The 20,368-nt window shown below is 43.8% G+C and overlaps 1 protein-coding gene across 2 annotated transcripts; it reads right to left on the reverse strand.

The window, feature by feature from the left end:
- Window positions 1-4,076: 4,076 nt before the first annotated feature.
- On the reverse strand, window positions 4,077-11,421 carry GINS3 (GINS complex subunit 3; the record flags this gene model as incomplete). Of its 2 annotated transcripts, XM_080704150.1 has the most annotated exons (3): window positions 4,077-4,307; window positions 7,572-7,805; window positions 11,242-11,421. In XM_080704150.1, 3 exons carry the CDS (start codon window positions 11,419-11,421, stop codon window positions 4,077-4,079), a joined length of 645 nt encoding a protein of 214 aa, XP_080560276.1. The 2 variants fall into 2 exon arrangements, with proteins under 2 accessions (XP_080560276.1, XP_080560277.1); XM_080704151.1 differs by lacking the exon at window positions 7,572-7,805.
- Window positions 11,422-20,368: the final 8,947 nt, after the last annotated feature.

Below are 20,368 nucleotides of genomic sequence, written 5' to 3' on the forward strand. Positions count from 1 at the left end.
AATTATACTTGTGTGTGGGGGGGGGGGTACTGGGGATTGAACACAGGGGCTCTCTACCTCCAAGCTACACCCCCAGCCCTATCTTTTTATTCTTTATTTTGAAAAAGGGCCTCACTGCCGGGCGTGGTGGTGCATGCTTGTAATCCCTGCGCTTGGGAGGCAGATACAGTTCCTCAAAGGATAATGTAACAGAAGAAACAAGATTCGGAGTAGACCTAACTGTATGAATTTGAATTCTTCATTCTGACTTTACTACTGGACACAATATTCCAGAAACTTCTCAGGTCTAGTGACATGAAGGGGCTAATGAGAAGCTTTGTAGGGTGATCAAAATTCCCTTAGGGAGAAGGGGGAGGGAGTTTTTGTTTAAAATAAGAAACAACTGGGTTTTGGCTATGATTATATAGTGAAGTGATATTAGATCACTGGGGTAAAGACGGGCTTGTAAACAGTGCTCAGTCTCAGCCCTGATGGGTCAGACCCTGAAGTGGGACCGCTGAGGTAGGCTGGACACAGGGCTGGAGGGGGAGATCTGAACTGGGGAGTCATCAGCATCTCAACGGAGACCCAGAGAAGTGGGTCTGCCTAAAGTTCAGAGGTCAGGGAGGCTGGGGGTGGGGGTGGGGTGGGAGAGGGACCAAGCCTTGCTCCACTTTCTCCCACAATCCAGACTGACCCTGGGAAAGACCTGTATTCAGCGAGGTCTTCTCTTTACACTTAAGGATGCAGTTATCTAGGAACAGAGCCCTTAAGGGAAAAGGACACACACATATATTTTTGTGGTACTGGAGATTGAACCCAGGGGTATTTTACCTCCAAGCTATACCCCCAGCCCTATTTTATTCTTTATTTTGGAACAGGGTCTAAGTTGCTACTCACAAGTTACTGAGGCTGCTATGAACCTAAGATCCTCCAGTCTCAGCCTCCCACTTACTGGGATTATAAACATGTGCCACCACGCCCGGCTACATACACCTATTTACTCCCCGGATTTTAGCAGCAATCTGGTAGGAGTCAATTTATTGATTCTTTTTGGAAAAAATTTACCTCTGAAGGAATCAAATAGTAATCCAATAAACTCACTTGGAGAGAATTCAAGGGGTAAGAGCTAGTCTGACAGGCATGAAGGCACACATACAACCCAAAATGGGTTGTGATATGATCTAAATTTGAAACGGAATAAATTCTGTACATGCACACCCTTATATTTCTAGCATGTAGCCCGAGTAAAAGGAAAAATTATTTTTAGGAAGAGGGGAAAAATGGCATAATTAGGATTGTATTTTTTCTTCTTCTCATGGTTCTAAGGGATTGGACTCAGGGGCACTCTATCACAGAGCTACGTCCTCAGCCCTTTTATTTTTGGTACTCAGGATTAAACCCAGGGGCATTCTACCTCCAAATGCACCCCCAGCCCTTTTTTTAAAATTTGGAAACAGGGTCTAAGTTGATGAGATTGGCTTTGAACATGTGATCCCCCTGCCTCAGTCTCCCAAGTACTGGGATTACAGGTATAAGCCACCACACCTGGCCCCATTCCCTTTTATTTTGCGGTACTGGGGATGGAACCCAGGGGCCTTCTACCTCTTAGCTACACCCCTGGTCCTATTTCTTATTCTTATAATTTTTGAAACAGGGTCTCACTGAGTTGCAAAGGGCATCACTAAGTAGCTGAGGTTGTCCATGAACCGCCATCCTCTGGTCTCCGCCTCCTGAATGCTGGGATTACAAGCGTGCGCTACCATGCCCTGCTCCCATTCTCTTTTGAGAGAGGATATTGTTAAGTTGCCCAGACTGGCATTCAACTTGGGATCCTCCTGCCTCAGCCTTCCCAGGCACTATGATTACAGGCATGTGCCATTGTGTCTTGCAGGGCCATATTCAACTACAATGATCTCACTGAACATAATGATGGCAAAAGTTAAGTAAAAAGATCTCGCTGGATGTGAATGGTCGCTGGGCCCTGGTTATGCATAAATGCTCTGGTAGTAGGAGGCTTCTCTTCTTCCTAGGAGACAGCACATTCCAACAGAGAATGAACCTCATATTTAAAGTATTATACAAACAAAAGAGCAGTTGCTAAAACATGGATTTTGGCATTACTGTCAAATATGATCAAAGACAAAATTCTCTGATGGATTGTTGATCACCTACACAACTAGAGTGACAGAAATAGTACTTGTACGCGATGTATTGACAGGCAAAGTCAATCATTTACTCAGCACTAAAGTTCAATTGTAAAAACATCAATTCCATTTTATTTTGTTTTTTTGTGGTACAGGGGATGGAACCCAGGGGCATTCTACCTCTGAGCGACACCCCCAGCCCTAATTTTTTATTCTTTATTTTTGAAAGAGGGTCTCGCTGAGTTACAAGGAGCCTCACTAAGTAGCTGAGGCTGTCCACGAGACGCGATCTTCCTGTCTCCATCTCGAGAATGCTGGGATTACAAGTGTCACCAGGCCCGGCCCATCAATTCCATTTTAAAACAGGCTGTGTGTGTGTGTGTGTCACTGGGGATTGAGCCCAAAGGCATTCTACCTCTGAGATATAACCCTAGCTCTATTTTATTTTTTTAAATTTTGAGACAGTCTCACTAAGTTGCTGAGGTTGGCTATGATCCTCCTGTCTCAGTCTCCCAAGTACTGAGATTACAAGCAGAAGCCACCATGCTTGGCTTTTTAAAAGAGGCATTTTAGTTGGGTGTGGTGGTGCATGCTTGTAACCCCAGCATTTGGGATGCTGAAACAGGAGGATCGTGGTTCCCAGACAGCCTCAGCTGCTTAGTGAGGACCTCTGCAACTCAGTGAGACCCTGTTTCAAAATAAAGAATAAAAAATAGGGCTGGAGGTGTAGCTCAGAGGCAGAATGCCCCTGGGTTCCATCCCTGGTACCGCATATAAAAAGAAAAAAAATTTTAAAAAGAGGCACTTAAAAAGCATTTCTGTCATTCTAAATTACAACAAGACAGCTATACAATCTGGATAACCAAATCATTTTTAAAGTCTCCAACAATAAAGATAATTTTTGCTAGCTTTGGGGGCTGCAGAGGGCATGGCGGTGTAGAGAAAAGTGCCCATTCGACAGTCCACAGACTCCCAGAAATACTGTTCCATACTCTGGGAAGAATTTTAAGCTTGCTCAAAAACATTCCCAGTGAGTGGTCAGGGATTCTCAACTAATCATGCCACAAATTACCCTGAAGAGAAAAAAAATGTAACCCAGGGCTCTTGCCCAATTAACATTTGCCATGTGACGTTTTTCAAACAGGGCTCTTCACAAATTGCAACCCTCCTGTCCGGACTTCCAGATGTAAAGAAAGCTGGTTAATACCCTTTAATGACTACTTTGCAACCTCAAAAGACTGTCTCCCTGACAGCTTCTCTAGCCTGGGAGTGGAGGAAGGGTGCTGGTGCTTGGTGTTCTAGATGGCAGAGAAGAAGCAAGCTCAGGTTAGCCATGTCCCCTAGGCTGGCTGTGATTCCAGAGCTCTGCGGCGACGTCTCTTCTGGCAGACCAGTTACCTGCCTTTCCTCTGTTCCCTCCTGGATGGGTGACTGTTTTGGGAAATTGGGGTAACTCCCTGCAGGTGGGCAGCAGGAGATGCGAGTTAGGCCAGCACCACGGGGGCGCCTGCCTTTATTCAACCATGAGGAAGGTGAGGCCGGTAAACTCAACAGGACTTTCGTGAACAGGCAAAGATGACCCACTTTGTACCTGTCCTTTGCAGCTGGTCAAACTGGACATCTGAGGCTGTCCAAACTCCCAGACACAAGGAATCCCAGTTCCAATTTGACTACGATGCCTATGTCATTGATCCTTATTTAGGACAGACTGTGATTTCTCCTTGGCTGTGCTTTCTTGAGTCAAAAGGCCTGGGCAGATGGGATAGGCCTGGAAGACTTCCAGGGCCAGGACACCCTTTCCCCACCCTAAAGTCCCAACTCCTGAGGCTGCTGCGGGATATCAGTTATGAAATGGAATACAATCAGGTCCCCTACAAGGTTAACTAGGTCTTATCAAGGACTCAGGAGGGAAAAGAAAAGCCCACAGGGAGCAGTTGTGTATTCTGGCCTTCAGTCTTCCATGTCAGTGAGTTTTCTCTTCTTATAATTCTGAACAAGACTGGAAGCTGTGATCTGAGAAGCCTGTCCCTTCTCCCAACACTGAAAGTCATTCAGTCCTTTCTGCCCTGTTTGAAATAAGCCCCTCTCCATCTCATCTAGCCTGGCTACCAGTGCCGAAGTGTCTTCGTTGTAAGCATTCTGGGAGGAGTCCATGATGCGGCGAAAACGTCCAATAAATGTCTGAAGAAGGAATATAAGAAATCAGGGTTAATCAGTCAAGTAGCAGGATGTAAAAATCAATCTACGAAAACTGGCAACTTCTCCATATACCAACCATGAATCCACTGGAAAAAAAATCCAGAAAACAATTCCGTTTATAATAATCTCGAAAACAATAAAATACCTAGGAATAAATCTAAGAAGCTAAAAGACCTCTATAATGAAAATTTTCAAATGCTAAAGAAAAGAAACTGAAGATCTTGGAAGTGACAAGTCGGGTCCCTCTCCCTTCCTGCAGGAGGCGGAACACTGGAGGAAGAGGAGACTCTGCTAGGCGATATCACAGGGGATATTGTGAGGCAGGCGATATTGCGCGAGAGAAGCTGCGTTCCCACGCGTAGCCCCACCCCCAAGACGTAAGCCTTAAAAGAGAGGCATCTTCCCTCCAGCATCGGAGGGGCCTGCAGGTCTCGGGGTGAAAGGACCACATTAAAACTCTTACTGCGCTTCCTGGTCTCTCTCATGTCTCTTACTTCCCCGCGCACCTAACAAGAAGATGGAAAGGTTTCCTATGCGTTTGGACAGATACAATAAATATTATCAAAATGGCTATCCTAACAAAGGTGATCTAGAGAGGCAATGCAATCTCTATTAAAATACCAATGCCATTTGTGACAAAGCTAGAAAAATAAATCCTAAAATTCATATGGAAAAACAAAAGACCCAGAATAGCCAAAACAACTCTTAGCAATAAGAAACATGCAAGAGGCCACAATACCTGACCTCAAATTATACTACAGAGCTCTAATAATATAAACAGCATGGTGTTGGCACAAAGACACACAGACCAATGGAACAGAAGATGCAGAAACAAATCCACATACTTATAGCCAACTGATTTTTGACAAAGGTGCTGAAGAAAAGATAGCCTTTTCTATTTTACTGGTGCATTGTATCATACGTCATGAAATACAGAGTGATAGAGATATACACACACACATAGCACTCGGTAAGCCATTCCCATCCCTGCTCCCACCCCACTCCCTCACCCTCTCTGTGCAGGACAATGACATTGGCATTAATAAACTGTGTACGTACATCATGTCCACTGAAATATTTCTTTCATCCAGTCTCCCTCCCTCACCTGTCTCCCACATTTACCCCCTCTATCATTCCACTAGTTTCTCCTCCTTTGTCTAGTCCCTTCTGTATCCCAATTTCTCCCTAGCTTCCACATATGAGGGAAAACATAAATTAATAAGTGGGACTGCATTAAATTGAGGAGCTTCTGTACAGCAAAGGAAATTATCAAGAGCCTTAATAGAGGGCCTACAGAACGGAAGAGCTTTGCCCCGTACTCTTCCAATAGAGGACTAGAATCTAGAACATACAAAGAACTCGAGAAACTTACCAGAAAAAACCCAAATAATCCAATCAACAAATGGGCGAGTGAACTTAATAGACACTTCACAAAAGAAATAAAGACAAATAATAAATGCTGGCAAAGAAGTGGAGAAGTCGGAACTCTGATACATTGTTGGTGGGAATGCAGATTAGTGCAGCCACTTTTGAGATCAGTGTGGAGGGTCCTCAGAAGAATGAAAATGAATCTACCATATGACCCAGCTACACCACTCCTGGGTACCTACCCAAAGGAACTGAAATCAGACCACCATAGTAACGCATGCATCTCTATGTTTATAGCAGCAAACTTTATAATAGTCAAATTATGGAACTAGCCTAGGTGTCCATCAATAGATGAACGGATTACAAAATTATGAAATATACATGCAATGTGTATTATCTACCCTGCTATAAAGAACAAAATTACATCATTAGCAGGGAAATGGGTGAAACTCACTATGCTAAGTGAGATTAGTTGTCACCAAAAAAACACAAAAGATAGCCTTTTCAACAAATGGTGTTGGAAAAACTGGTTATCCATTTGCAGAAAAAATGGAATTAAACTGCTACTTCTCACCCTGCACAAGAGTCAATTCAAAGTGGGTCAAAGACCTAGAAATTAGACCAGAGGCTTTGATATTACTAGAGGAGGGCACAGGACCAACACGCTAACATATAGGCCCTGGTTGTAACTTCCTCAATAAGACCCCAAAGCTCATGAAATTAAAACAAGAATTAATAAACGGAATAGCAATAAATTAAAAGGTTTTTGTTCAGGAAAGGAAATCATCAAGAGTTTAAAGAGAGAGTCTACAGAATGGGAGATGTTTGCCAGCTACTCCTTGATAAGAGGACTAATATCTAAAATGTACAAAAGGGATTTTAGATAACAGAGGAGAAACCCCAGTGGAGCAATGCAGAGGGGCTAGGGGAGGGTAGTGGCAGTGGGATGGGGAAGTCAATGAAGGCAACACTCCACTGAAGTTATGTACATAGGTGAAATTACCAAAGCCAATCTCATTATCCTGTATGGGGAAGAGGAGGGAGCGGGGAGGGAGCGGGGAGCTCACCGAGCGCCGTGCGCATGTCTGTCCCTATCACGCTGAGCTACACAGTGATGTGAGACTACAATGCATCCATAAACGTATATTTAAAAAAAAGCAGTTGACCTCACATCCCATAAAGCCAAATGCATTTTTATCTTAGGACATTCAAGTAACATGAAAAAATTTGGTGTCAGAACTCAGATGGAGGCCTGAGTGCCCCTACCACTCAAGTAAGCTACTGCACACTGCCAAGCCTTGATTTCCTTAACTGTGAAATGGGTTACTGGAAAAATCCAATGGGTGGTTATGAAAATCAATGAAAACTTAAATAGGGCTGGGGTTGTAGCTCAGGGGTAGAACACCCCTGGGTTTAACCCCCACTACTATACACACAAGAAATGATAAATATTTGAGGAGACAAACATTTTTTTTTAGTGGTACTGGGGTTCCTGGAAACCCTTCTACCTCCGGGCTACACTCCCAGACCTATTTTTTATATTTCTGAAACAGGGTCTCTTACGCCAGCACGGCTGGCTTCGAACCTGCGCGATCCTCCTGTCTCCGCCTCCCAAGCGCGGGATTACAAGCGTGCGCCACCACGCCTGGCAAGACAAACATATTTACCCTGATTTAAACATTACACAATGTGTATATGGTATCAGAATATCATGTTACCCTATTAAAACATATAATTGGCAGGCAGTGTAAATGTAGGCCAACGTGGAAAAACGTTTAAAATCGTACACTTTCTCGGGCAAAAAAAGATGTTTGGTGGCTGCCATAGCTCGCTCCTGACACAGGCACAGCACCACAGGTTTTCATGCCCATTACTCACCTGCAGAAGAGACTGGGAAATATCTGCATTCTCTGGACTATTAAAATGCAGGAGCTGGGAGCCAAACCCATAGAAATAAGGCCCCATTTTGTGGAGGTCCACCACGTTGGCATCTGCACTGAACACGGTCCTCCAGCCCTGCTGGTAGATCTTGGGAAGGTCCACAGAGAGGATGCGCCTCTTGTTATCGAAAAGTCCTTTTGCCAGCCACAAGGGGATTTCAAGCTTTGAGCCCTGTATCAGACAAGAAAGTAGGTTTGTTTGTTTATTTATTTATTTGTGGTAGGATTGAACCCAGGGACATTCTACCTCTGACCTACACTCTCAGCCCTATTTTTTTTTGGGGGGTGGGGGGGTCTGGGGATGGAACCCAGTGGCATTCGACCTCCGAGCTACACCCCCTGCCCTATTTTTTATTCTTTATTTTAAATCAGGGTCTCACTAAATTGTGAAGGGCCTAAGTAGCTGAGGTTGTCCACGATCCTCTGGCCTCTGCCTCCCAAATGCTGAGATTATAAGCGTGTACCACCACGTCCAACTCAGACCTATTTTTTATTCTTTATTTTGAAACGGTCTCACTAAGTTGTGGAGGGCCTCACTAGCTAAGGTTGGCTGCAAACCTGCGATCCTCCTGTCTCAGCCTCCCAAGTACCGGGATTACAAACGTGCCACCACGCTTGGGCAGCATGGAGATTTAAAAAACAGGCTACAAGTCAGGTGTGGTGGCCTTGAACTTGTCATCTTCCTGTCCATCAGGTGGCTTGGGTGTGAACCATCCTGCTGGGTCCTTTCTTCTAGAATTGGAAAATTATAGTACAAGACATGTGTGTTGGTGCATGCCTGTAATCCCAGTACTCTGAGATTTGAGTCTAGTGTCAGTAACTTACTGAGAATCTATTTAAAAAAAAAAAAAGAAGAGATGCAGCCCTGAGACAGAATGTTCTGGGTTCTATTCCCAGAACAACAACAACAACAACAAAAAGACAAGAGTGAGCACAATTTATCAATATTGAGAATAAAAATCAGGATAATCCTACATTAAACAGACAATAAAAAGGATACTTTGAATAAGATTACCAATACATTTGAAAACGTAGATGAAATGGTCAAATTTTTTAAGGAAAAATCCAATATACCAAAACTAACACAAGAAAGAGAAAATGACTAGTCCTACATCTATCTATAAATGAAATTAAGTGTTATAAAAACCTTCTTACATGCATCTCCCACACGGAAGAATTTTTAAAAATTTATTCAGACCCCTTGCATGACTTCCTACTCCTTCAGTGTAATAACTTTCTTCAAAAAGTGCAGTCTGACCAAGAGATAAGAGCAACTTCCTAGTGGAGACACCTGACAAACACGAACGCAGTCAGATAATCAAGGTTCGTATCTAGAGTGGCAAGTCATATGGATGGTATACACCTTGCATGAGGTGATAAAAATGGTCCTTCTGTGATCTTCTCCCCAGAACCTACAACCACAGTCTAATCATGAATAAAATACCAGACAACTTCCAAATGGGAAATATTCTATAAAAATACTTAACCAGCACTCAACAACAACAGGCATCCAAAACAAGAAAAGAAGCCAGGCGTGGTGGCACACGCTTGTAATCCCAGCGCTTGGGAGGCTGAGACAGGAGGATCGCACAGGTTCGAAGCCAGCCTCAGCTACTTAGTGAGGCTCTCTGCAACTTAGTGAGACCCTGTTTCCAAATAAAATATAAAATAGGTCTGGGAGTATAGCTCAGAGGTAGAAAGTCCCTGGGTTCCATTCCCAGTACCACCAAAAAATAAGTAAATAAATAAAATAAGCTGGGCGTGGTGGCACACACTTGTAATCCCAGTGCTTGGGAGGCAGAGACAGGAGGATCGCACAGGTTTGAAGCCAGCCTCAGCTACTTAGTGAGGCTCTCTGCAACTTAGTGAGACCCTGTTTCCAAATAAAATATAAAATAGGCCTGGGAATACAGCTCAGAGGTAGAAAGTCCCTGGGTTCCATTCCCAGTACCACCAAAAAATAAGTAAATAAATAAAATAAGCTGGGCGTGGTGGCACCACACTTGTAATCCCAGTGCTTGGGAGGCGGAGACAGGAGGATCGCGCTGGTTCGAAGCCAGCCTTGCTGGCTTAAGAGACCCTGTTTCCAAATTAAAAAAAAAAAAAAAAAAAAAATATATATATATATGGTCTGGGAGCATAGCCTGGAGGTAGAAGGGTTTCCAGGAACCCCAGTACCACCAAAATAAATAAATAAATAATAAAATACAAATGATATTAAAAAAGAAAAAGAAAAGTCTGATTAACTGTCAGAGTGCAGAGGACTACAAGAAGACACCAACTACTAAATGCATTATGGTATCCTGGAATACAGATGGGGCGTTAGGTAAGAACTGAGGGACTATGATTAAGTGAGGGCAACACATTTCTGTGTTTACCAGTTTGTACGATCTACTATAATGGGAAGTCAATAATGTCTGCATTTTTCAAAAAATCAAAAAGATAAATTTAAGAAATTATTTAAAAATATGGAGGTGAATTTTAAGACACTACTAAAAACATACACATGCCCTGCAGGGTTTGGAAGGGAACTGGGGAAGCAAGGCTACTTTTTGTTATCTTTTGATACTATTTGCCTTAAAATTTTGTGTTATTTTGATTAAAAAAAAAAAAAACTTGAAACAAACTGGTGAAACAAACACATCCTTCTAAGCAAAACAGGTTAAATAAGAAATGAAAAATAACCATTATGAGCCAGGGGTGGTGGTGCATGCCTGTAATCCAGTACTTGGGAGGCTGAGACAGGAGGAGCACAAGGGTGAGACCAGCTTCTGGAATTCAGAGAGGCCCTTGGCAACTTCATTAGACCCTGTGTCAAAATAAAGAAATATAAAAATAGGGCTAGGGGTATACTTCAAAGGTAGAACACTCAGGGTTCAGTCCCCAGTACACAAACAACAGCAAACAAATTATGGTCCTAGGACAAACATATTTGAAGCCATTGACCCCAAGATTCTAATCCCAGCTTGCCACTTACTGGGGGACTATGGCCAAGTTCCCCTTTCTGTTAGGTTAACCATACCTTTGTAAGGTTGTGAAGGATTAAAGGGGTAATAGAAAAGCTTACTCCTTCCCAATCCATGCTAACACCAGTAAATACTTGCTGACATTACGCAGGAACGAAGGTGGCTATTTGTTGTTCCCAGTTTTAACGCACACTCTTAACAAACTCAAAGCTGTTCTGTCTTTAAGGCAAACGGGATGAGAACCCAGATCCTTCAAGTTCTCACTCGGGGCCAACCCTTAAGCATCTGACAGTCGTGAGGGCCAAAGGCACTGAGTTGTTTGCAACATTTCAAGAATGGAAATCATTGTTAGCTGGACGTGGGCGCGCACGCCGGTCATCCCATTACCTGGGAAGCCGAGACAAGAGGATCGCAGGTTCGAGGCCAGCCTCAGCAATTGAGCGAGACGCCCAGCTACCTAAGGAGACTGTTTTACAATAAAAAAGGAGGGGGCTGGGAGTGTAGTTTGGAGGTGGAATGCCCCTGGATCCAATCCCGGTACAAGGATGGGCTCAGGGCTGGGGGAGCCGGGCCGCCGCCCCGCGCCGGCCGTGGGGGTCCCGAGCACCCTGGCGCGCCCCGCCCAGGCCCGCCGACGCCCACCTGCGGGAGCGCGGGGTCGGGCTCGGCGCCCCGCTCCTGGAAGAAGGCGCCCAGGCGCGGCATGGGCGCCTCGGTGCGCACCGGCAGCTTCTCGTGGGACATCAAGATGTCGTCCAAAGAAAGAAAGTTCTCCTCGGGTCCCAGCGCACCCGACTCCACCTGGAAATAAGACTCGGACATGGCGGCGCCCCCGATCGGCGGGGAGACCCGAGCGCAGCCGGGAGGGCCGGGCACTGGAGGCCGCCGCCGCCGCCCGGCCGGACGGAAGCTCCTTTTCCCGCGCCCGGGGCGGGCCAGACCCGAGCAGTCGATCGGACCGCGTCCTGAGCACTGCCCAGGCAGAAGCAATCGACCGAGTCTGCGGATCTGGTCCAAAGGGAGCTGCCGCCGGAAGTGCTCCTTCCTGTGCCTGTGGCCTAGGATGGGATTTAGCGATGTTTGGATGCCCACCTAGGCCACAGCATGCATGTGTCCTAGCGCATGTTCTTGTGGCCCTTTTAATGTTTATGTGAAAGTGAACATTTTCCAATACGTTTGGGGACTTCAAATAAAGGCATCATGTGCCATCCACGCTGGGCCTAATTAAGCCTGACTTCTCACTGCAGCGTTTTCCTTATGTCTCTGTTAATCTCGTTCCTTGATAGAAAGATAAAAAAGAAAACTCGAGCACTAGCCCCAGATATTTATTTATTTATATTTTTATTTGCGGTACTGTGGACTGAACCCAAGGGCAGTCTACCTCTGAGCTACAACCCCCAGCCCTATTTTTCATTTATTATTATTATTATTATTATTAATTAATTAATTATTTTTGTGTGTGGTACTGGGGATTGAACCCAGGGACATTCTACATCTGAGACACCCCCCCCCCAACCCTATTTTTTAATTCTTTATTTCGAAACGGTCTCACTAAGTTACAGAGGGCCTCACTAAGTAGCCGAGGCTGGCTGCGAACCTGTGATCCTCCTGTCTCCACGCCCAGCTTCCCAGATATTTATTATGGACTAGATTACGAACTATTTGCAGTGTTTTGGGGAAGGGGTGGAGGGAATGGAGCATTAAACTACACATGGTTGGCAAAATCCTAAGTCTTTTTTAGGACATCCTAGCTCCGGTTACCATCAACTAACAAGCTTATTTTGAGGATTTTCAATTAAATTCATGCCGAGCATGGTGGTGCACGCTTGTAATCCCAGCATTTGGGTGGCTGAGACCTGAGGATCGTGGTTCGCGGACAGCCTCAGCTTAGTGAGTCCCTCTGCAACTCAGAGACCCGGTTTCAAAATAAAGAATAAAAAACAGGGCAGGGGTGTAGCTTGGAGGTCGAATGCCCCTGGGTTCCATCCCCAGACCCCCCCCCAAAAAAAATTAAATTCATAAAAGAGGAAATCTGATTGGTCCAGTTTATCTCTTTCCAGCAGGATACAACCACCATAGATTGCAAGTTACCCTACAGATGGGGTGTCAGCTCCAATACAGTATCTTGGGGGAGCGGGAGCTAGAGGAGGGATCGTGGTCACATGGCACCAGATTTGATAGCATTAGGAGAGCAGGCTGGGGGTGTGGGAGACCGCTGAGGATTGCGTTACAGAATTTATTTAATAGAGAACAGCATTCCTGGGGCCACTAGAGCTGTGAGAAGGGTTCATGGGCAAGGAGGTGTGCATTCATCCTGGTTTTCATTTTCTGTATTTTCTCAAGTGTTGGAACTTAGAATTTATTAACATAATTACATAATTTATATTCTTTTAACAATAGTCTCATAAATATAAAATATAACCTTATATATGATAACAGATACATGTTTTACCTCAGCAAGATAACGGGTTAAATAAAAAAAATAAGCAACATTTAAAACACGACTTTCAGCCCGGCGTGATGGCGCACGCTTGTAATCCCCGCGCTTGGGAGGCGGGACAGGAGGATCACGCAGGTTCGAAGCCACTCTGGCTTAAGAGACCCTGTTTCCAAATAAAAATATAAAAAAATAGGTCTGGGAGTGTAGCCCAGAGGTAGAAGGGCTTCCAGGAACCCCAATACCACCAAAAATAAAACAAAACAAAACAAAAAACCCACGACTTTCTTTTTTTTTTTTTTCTCCAGTACTAGGGATTCAAGCCAGGGGCATTCTACCACTGAACTACATTCCTAGCCCTTTGTTTTTGTTTTTTATTTTTGAGAGAGGGTCTCACTAAGTTGCCCAGGCTGGCCTTAAACTTGCAACCCTTCTGCCTCAGTCTCCCAAGTACTCGGATTATAGTTGTGAGTCACTGTGCTCAATTTACAACACGTTCCTTACTTTTTCTTCCTCTTTTTAAAACTATTGCTAGTCCGTTGAGGACACATGCCATTCAACTGATTTCAGGCAGCTTCTCTAACACCATTATGCCAATTGTAAGAGCTTATTTAAAAAAGTGCCAGTAATGTATTTGGTGACACATACCTGGTAGGGCCAAAAGCAAATCCTGAGTGAGCCAGGGATCACGCTTATCATTGCTGATTTACTGTATACACCCGACACTAATATCCATATGGTTCCCAATTTATAAGGGTTCTGCTTACGATTTTTTATTTTATGATGGTATGAAAGCATAGCTATACAATCATTCTCTTGGTCATTTTCAGTACAATATTCAATCAATTACATGAAATATTCAACACTTTATTATAAAATAGACTGTGTTAGATGATTTTGCCTAACTGTAGGCTAATGTACTCAGAGCATGATTTAGGTAGGCTAGGCTCATCTATGATATTTAGTAGGTTAGATGTATTTTAAGTGCATTTTCAACTTAACAGCATTTCCAATTTACAATGGACTTATTGGGAGGCAACCCCATTGTAAATTCAAGGGCATCCTGTTAGATGGAAAGTGCTTTAGAGATGATAGGGATGAGATTGTTTCCATCAGTCCTATAAATAACCCATTTTAGCTTCAAATTATAATTGCTATCCCTTATTTACAGCATCCTACATTTTACATAATGCAAGTCCCTGTAACAGTGATAATGGGAAACCAAAGAAATTATAATCTCAAAATGCCCTTTTTTCCCTCAAGAATCATAAAAGTGCTACTTTTCCCTTTACAAATGTTACATAAATCTTGATTACAAAACTACCCACAAAGTGTAATTCTACCATCTCTGCAATTATACACGGTCCATGTTCCTTTTCAGCGAGGTCAAAAGCCAGTGACATAGTCCCTTTGTACACTAGAGATTCTTTACACAAGAGAAGTCCACAGACTGAAATATCACTGCCGCAGTCTTCAAAAAGAGAACAGAGCTGATCAATTTTTCTTGAGCCCTTTTGCAGGAAGAAGACTTAAGATCTGCTAAGTGAAAACTGGTGGCAGGGACCAGCCTGCCTGTAAGCTTACAAGACCACCTAGTTACACTACCATTATGTCTCAGAGCCTGAAGCTCACATGTCGCAGCTTTGCTTCGGCTCTAAAAGTGGTCTTCCAAGCCTGAACCCCTTGCTACGAGGTGGCTGGCGGCTGCCGGTGCATGGACCTCTTCCATTAATCCCCCTCCTCCTCCTCCTCCTCCTCCTCCTCCTCCTCCTCCTCCTCCTCCTCCTCCTTCTTCTTCTTCTTCTTCTTCTCTCTCTCTCTCTCTCTCTCTCTCTCTCTCTCTCTCTCTCTCTCTCTCTCTCTCGTTTCTCTCTCTCTCCTTTGTTGGTACTGGGGATGGAACCCAGGGGCATCCTACCTCCAAGCTATACAACCAGCCATTTATTTATTTATCTTGGAAACAGGGTTTCACTAAGTTACTGAAGGTCTCACTAAGTTGCTGAGGCTGGCCTCAAACTTTCAATCCTCCTGTTTTAACCTGCCAAGTGCTGCAATTATAGGCATGTGCTACTACGTCCAGCACTTGGACTAATTTCTTATAAACACTTCATTTATGTCTATCATGGGATTTTGTTCTGGTTTCCACAAAAATTGCACGAATGGAGTTGGCATTGCCCTTAGCATCTCTCTGCATGACTTCCCTTATATGATAAGCTCACATTTATTTCCTACAATGTTAGGCGGGCTGTGTTGTTGAAGCTCTTTTACCCAATTCTCTCATGTTGAACATGTCTCTTCTTTTGTAATACCATAAACTATTATAGCTGTGTTAAACCTCCATAGTACATTGGTGCCAAGGCACACATTGTTCTTGTCCAGCTATAACCCAGATTGGAAATTTATGTAACTCATTTTGGTACTGAACAGTCTTGGTCATAAAAGATGTCCTACTGGTGGGTTGATTTTCAGATCAAAACTGCCATCCGCAAACCACCATGCAATATTCCATTTATCTCTGCTTGTAGCTTCCAGCAGACTTTGAGCTCAGTTGTCACTGTGGCGGGGGAGCCAAGTGGTGGCATCTGCTGCCCTAATTTAGGACGAAGGCTTGCCCAGCTGCAGCAGCCCCCTAGACTCAACCACTACCAGCTACTTGGGGCCTGCTTCAGCAGCCAGCATGCCACTTGCCACTGCCGTCTTGGGACTATTTTCTGTATTTTATGATGTGCTGACATTTTGGGGCCTTGGGAATGCAGGGAGGAATCCCCCCCGCTCCAGAGTCAGCTAATTTCTTCTTTTTTTTTTTTTTCTCTCAAAATACTCTATATTTTATTGGTGCACTGTATTCATACATCATAGTAGGATACATACTTTTGTAGACATACATGCACACTTTTCCCAGTCAACCCCCACCCAATCCCCACCCCATTCTCTCCCTATCCCTCCCTCCCATGCTTGGCTTAGTAGTTGACATCTAGTATTATGGCAATTTATCTAAAATTAAAAATGATAATCTCACATAACAGTTTCATTTGTCTGATACCAAGCTTTTGATGACTTAAAGATAACATTTCAATATTTCTTTTTGCTTTCTTTCTTACCAGAGAATATTTTTTTTCTATTTTTTAGGTGAAACTATCATATATTTATATATTTATTTTCCAGAAAAAAATCTATCCTAATATAGAATATGGACTCTAGGTACCCAAAACGATCTTGAAAAAGAACAAAGCTAGAAGATATATATTTTCTGATTTCAAACCATATAAAGCTACAATAATTGAAACAGTGTAGTACTATTCTAAAGGCAGATATATAAACCATTGAAGTTAAATAAAAGCCTAGAGCTAAATTCTTCCCTATATTGTCACGTTATTTTTGACAAGGTTTTCACGAACATTTGGTGGGGGAAATAATAATCTTTTGACTAAATATTGTTGAAAAATAATAATTACATGGAAAAGAATAAAATTGGACCCTTACCTAATCCCATATACAAATATTAACTCAAAATAGATAATAGACCTAAATATAAATCTTAAGACTATAAACTTTTAGGAGAAAATCTGGGTCATTAAACCTCACAACATTGAAATTGGCAGTGATTTCTTGGTTATGATTTCAATGGCACAGCCAACAGAAGAGTATATAAACTCCCTAAAAAATAAAAAAATATTGTATATCCAAATACAATGTAAACAGAGTTAACAGTTACTAATAGAATGGGATAAAATATTTCCAATTGCTATATCTGTAGGTATATTAATATTCCAACTAGAGATCCTAAAAATTAACAACAATAAAGGCAAACAATACAATTTAGAGATAGGTAAAAGATTAACATAAATAATGAATCTCCACAGATAACCAATCTTAGTTGTCTGTTGGATGGAAAATCTTGTTTCTCTAGTTCTGGAGTGTGTTACCTATTTCTTCTTTGTAGTTAATCTGTTTGAGTTTTTTCTCTAGCGCTTGTTATGAAGACATAAATTCCTTCAGTTTCTGTTTGTCATGGAAGCTTCTTATTTCTCCACCTAATTTGATAGAAAGTTTTGCTGGGTAGGAAATTTTTGGCTGGAAGTTGTTTTCTTTCAGAATTGGGAATATGTTACTCCAAGCCCTTCTGGCTCTCATAACTTGGTTTGGGAAGTCTGGAGTGATTCTAATTGGTTTGCCTCTGAATGTCACTTGGCCCTTTGCTTTTGTTGCCTTTAAGATTCTCTGCTTGGCTTCCACATTGGTCATTTTGACAATTATGTGGCGTGGGGATCCTCTTCTCCGATCCTGTCTAAAGGGAGTTCTATAAGTTTCCTGGACCTGCGTATCGACCTCTTGCTCTATGTCTGGAAAATTTTCTGCTATTACTTCCTTGAAGAGATTGTTGATCCCTTTGGTTTCACTTTCTTTTCCCTCCTCTATTCCAATTATTCTTAGGTTATCTCTCTTAAAATGGGCCCATATTTCTTCAATGTCAGATTCCTGCTGTCGGATATTTTTTTCTAGATTAGAAACTATGCATTCATTTTTGGAATGATCATCTTCTAAGAGCGAGATTCTGTTCTCCATGTGGTCTAATCGGTTGTTTGTGCTTTGAATTGAGGCCTTTACTTCATTAATTGCATCCTTTATCTCTTTTTGGCTTTCTCTGAGTTCTTTTCGAAGCACCTCTATTATTTCTACAGTTATTTTCCTGATTTGATCTTCTAGAAATCTCTGATTTTCTGTTTTATCGGGTTCTGATATTGTGGGGTTGTGAGCATTCATTGCTCCAGTATTATTCCTCTTTCCCATGATTTTGGAAGTTTGTGCCTTCTCTGGGTTCTTCCCTTGGGTCACTATGACTTCCCTTAAGGTGCTCTGGATCTCGAGTCAGTAGTATCTCAGACCCCACTACTCCTTTACTGGGTTGTATCACAGAGTCTCCGACCCAGAGAGTCGATAGAGGCTACTTTAGACTGTGGGGGGTACCAGGTTGCACGTTCTCCTATGGTGTGATATCTCTGCCACTGCCCCTCCCCCACTGGGTCAAGTCCCAGGGAGTACAGTACTGGGATTTCTCCGCTGTGGCCCGCAATTTGACTCACTGTTCTTGAGTACGCAGATGGAGCTGTATTGGCCTTGCTGAATTCGGTGCTGCTGCCGCCGGTGGCAATATGGCGCCGCTGCTACGTCCTCGGCTGTGGGGCTGGCGTTTTTCTCTTGGTTTTGATTTCCACTCTGAATCCCTGCAGCGTGTGCTGAGCTCGGCCACTGGGAGCTTTAGATGCTCTCTACGCGGAGAAATCCCGCCTGGCTGTTCCGCAGTGGCTCACCTCGGCTTGCTGTAGCCATCCCGTGAATTCGCCGGTGCCGCCAGCAGTATGGCGCTGCTGCTGCCGCGTCTGCTGCGTCCTCGGGCATGAGGCCGGTGTATCTCCTCTGTGGCTCTGTTCTCAGTCCACTTTCTCTCTGGAGCCTGGTGATTTTTTGTTTCACTGGTGATGGTGTTTTCTGGCTATGAAAGGCGCTGATTTTGTGGTAATGGAGATTTGTTGTTAGCGGGGCTCTTAAGCCCCGCTTTTCTCGGTCGCCATCTTCCCGGAAGTCGCTAATTTCTAAAGATAGTAAACAATGCACCTGTGAACATGCCTTTCATGTTCACAAGCCAGCAACGGACACCTGAATCCCAACCACTTCCTTTATCTAACTCACTTACAAAGCCAGTATTTCTGTGGCCCTAAACCACTGTAAACCCGAGGGCCAACTACAGAGACAAAGGAGGGTGAACTCACCGCAAAGGTGTGGCCCACAGCCTGCCGATATTATTCAAACAATCCAATTCTAAGCCTGCCCAGGCTTGCCTCCTGTCTCCCCATCCCTTCCCACAGAGACCACGAGGAGGCTCCAGGCCCTGCTTCCCCTCAACCTCTGCCTCCCTGTTGACCCTGGCTCTTCTCCATGTGGCTTGGTGTGGCACGACATGGTATGGCATGTCCCCTTCTCTTGAGAATGATGATAAAACTCCTTTGGGCCAGGCATGGTGGCGCACGCTTGTAATCCCTGCTCTTGGGAGGCTGAGACAGGAGGATCACACAGGTTCGAAGCCAGCCTCAGCTACTTAGTGAGGCTCTCAGCAACTTAGTGAGGCCCTGTTTCCAAATAAAGTATAAAATAGGTCTGGGAGTATAGCCCAGAGGTAGAAAGTCCCTGGGTTCCACCCCTAGTACCACACACACACACACACACACACACACACACACACACACACAATCTCCTTTCACTGGTGACATAGTCACTGTTCTCGCTGCTATAATCTAAAGGAGGACCATACATACAGCTTAAAGGAAGGAAGATTTGTGTGTGTGGTACTGGGGATGGAGCCCAGGGGCATTCTACCTAGAGCTACACTCCAGGCCTATTTTATTTATTTATTTATATTGTTTATTTATTTATTTATTTATTTATTTATTTATTGCAGATCTGGGGATGGAACCTAGAGGCATTTGACCTCCGAGCTACACCCTCTGCCCAATATTTATTCTTTATTTTGAAACAGGATCTCACTGAGTTGCAGAGGGCCTCACTAAGTAGCTGAGGCTGTCCGCAAACTGTGATCCTCCGATCTCAGCCTCTCAAATGATGGGATTACAAGCATGAGCCACCACGCCCAGCTTTATTTTTTATTTTGAAACAGGGCCTCACCAAATTGCTGAGGTTTTCTTCAAACCTGCAATTCTCCTGTCTCAGCCTCCTAAATGCTGGGATTATAAGCATGCACCACCACGCCCGGCTAAGGAAGATTTGCTCATGGTCTTCTTTGGAGATTTTGGGGTTCAGTCCATGTGAAGCTGGGGACTATGGATCTCAGGACATGGTGGGGGAGGGGCAGAGAGAGGTAGAGCACAAGGCTCTGCTCTCACATCATGGAGGCCAGAAACGAGGGAGCCAGGGAAGGAGGAATCATATGTAATCCCTAAGCCGGCAGACCCAGGGACTCAGGCTCTCAGCTACACCTTACCATCCCCGGCCACCACCCAGATGAATCCATTACAATGGATTTATTTATCCACTGCTGAGATTACATCCAAGTCCCGCTTCCAACATGCCGTCCAGTCCCATTTCCATGAGGGCGGGGGGAGCATTCTATTTTCAAAGCAATACAATTGGTACTGACCACTCTGTGTTGCTTAGTCACCACTACAGATTAAATCCTCAGTTCCAGGGAAGCACAATGCAGTGGGACACTGGCCAAATTGTAGAAAGCCTTAGTACTTTACTAAGGCATTTATGCTATTCTGTAGAACATGGCAGACAAATTGTGAGGGTTTTGAGCATGTAAAAAAAAAAAAAAAA

Source organism: Muscardinus avellanarius (genome assembly GCF_963383645.1).
Source record: "Muscardinus avellanarius genome assembly, chromosome: 10".
In the NCBI taxonomy this organism is placed as follows: domain Eukaryota; kingdom Metazoa; phylum Chordata; class Mammalia; order Rodentia; family Gliridae; genus Muscardinus; species Muscardinus avellanarius.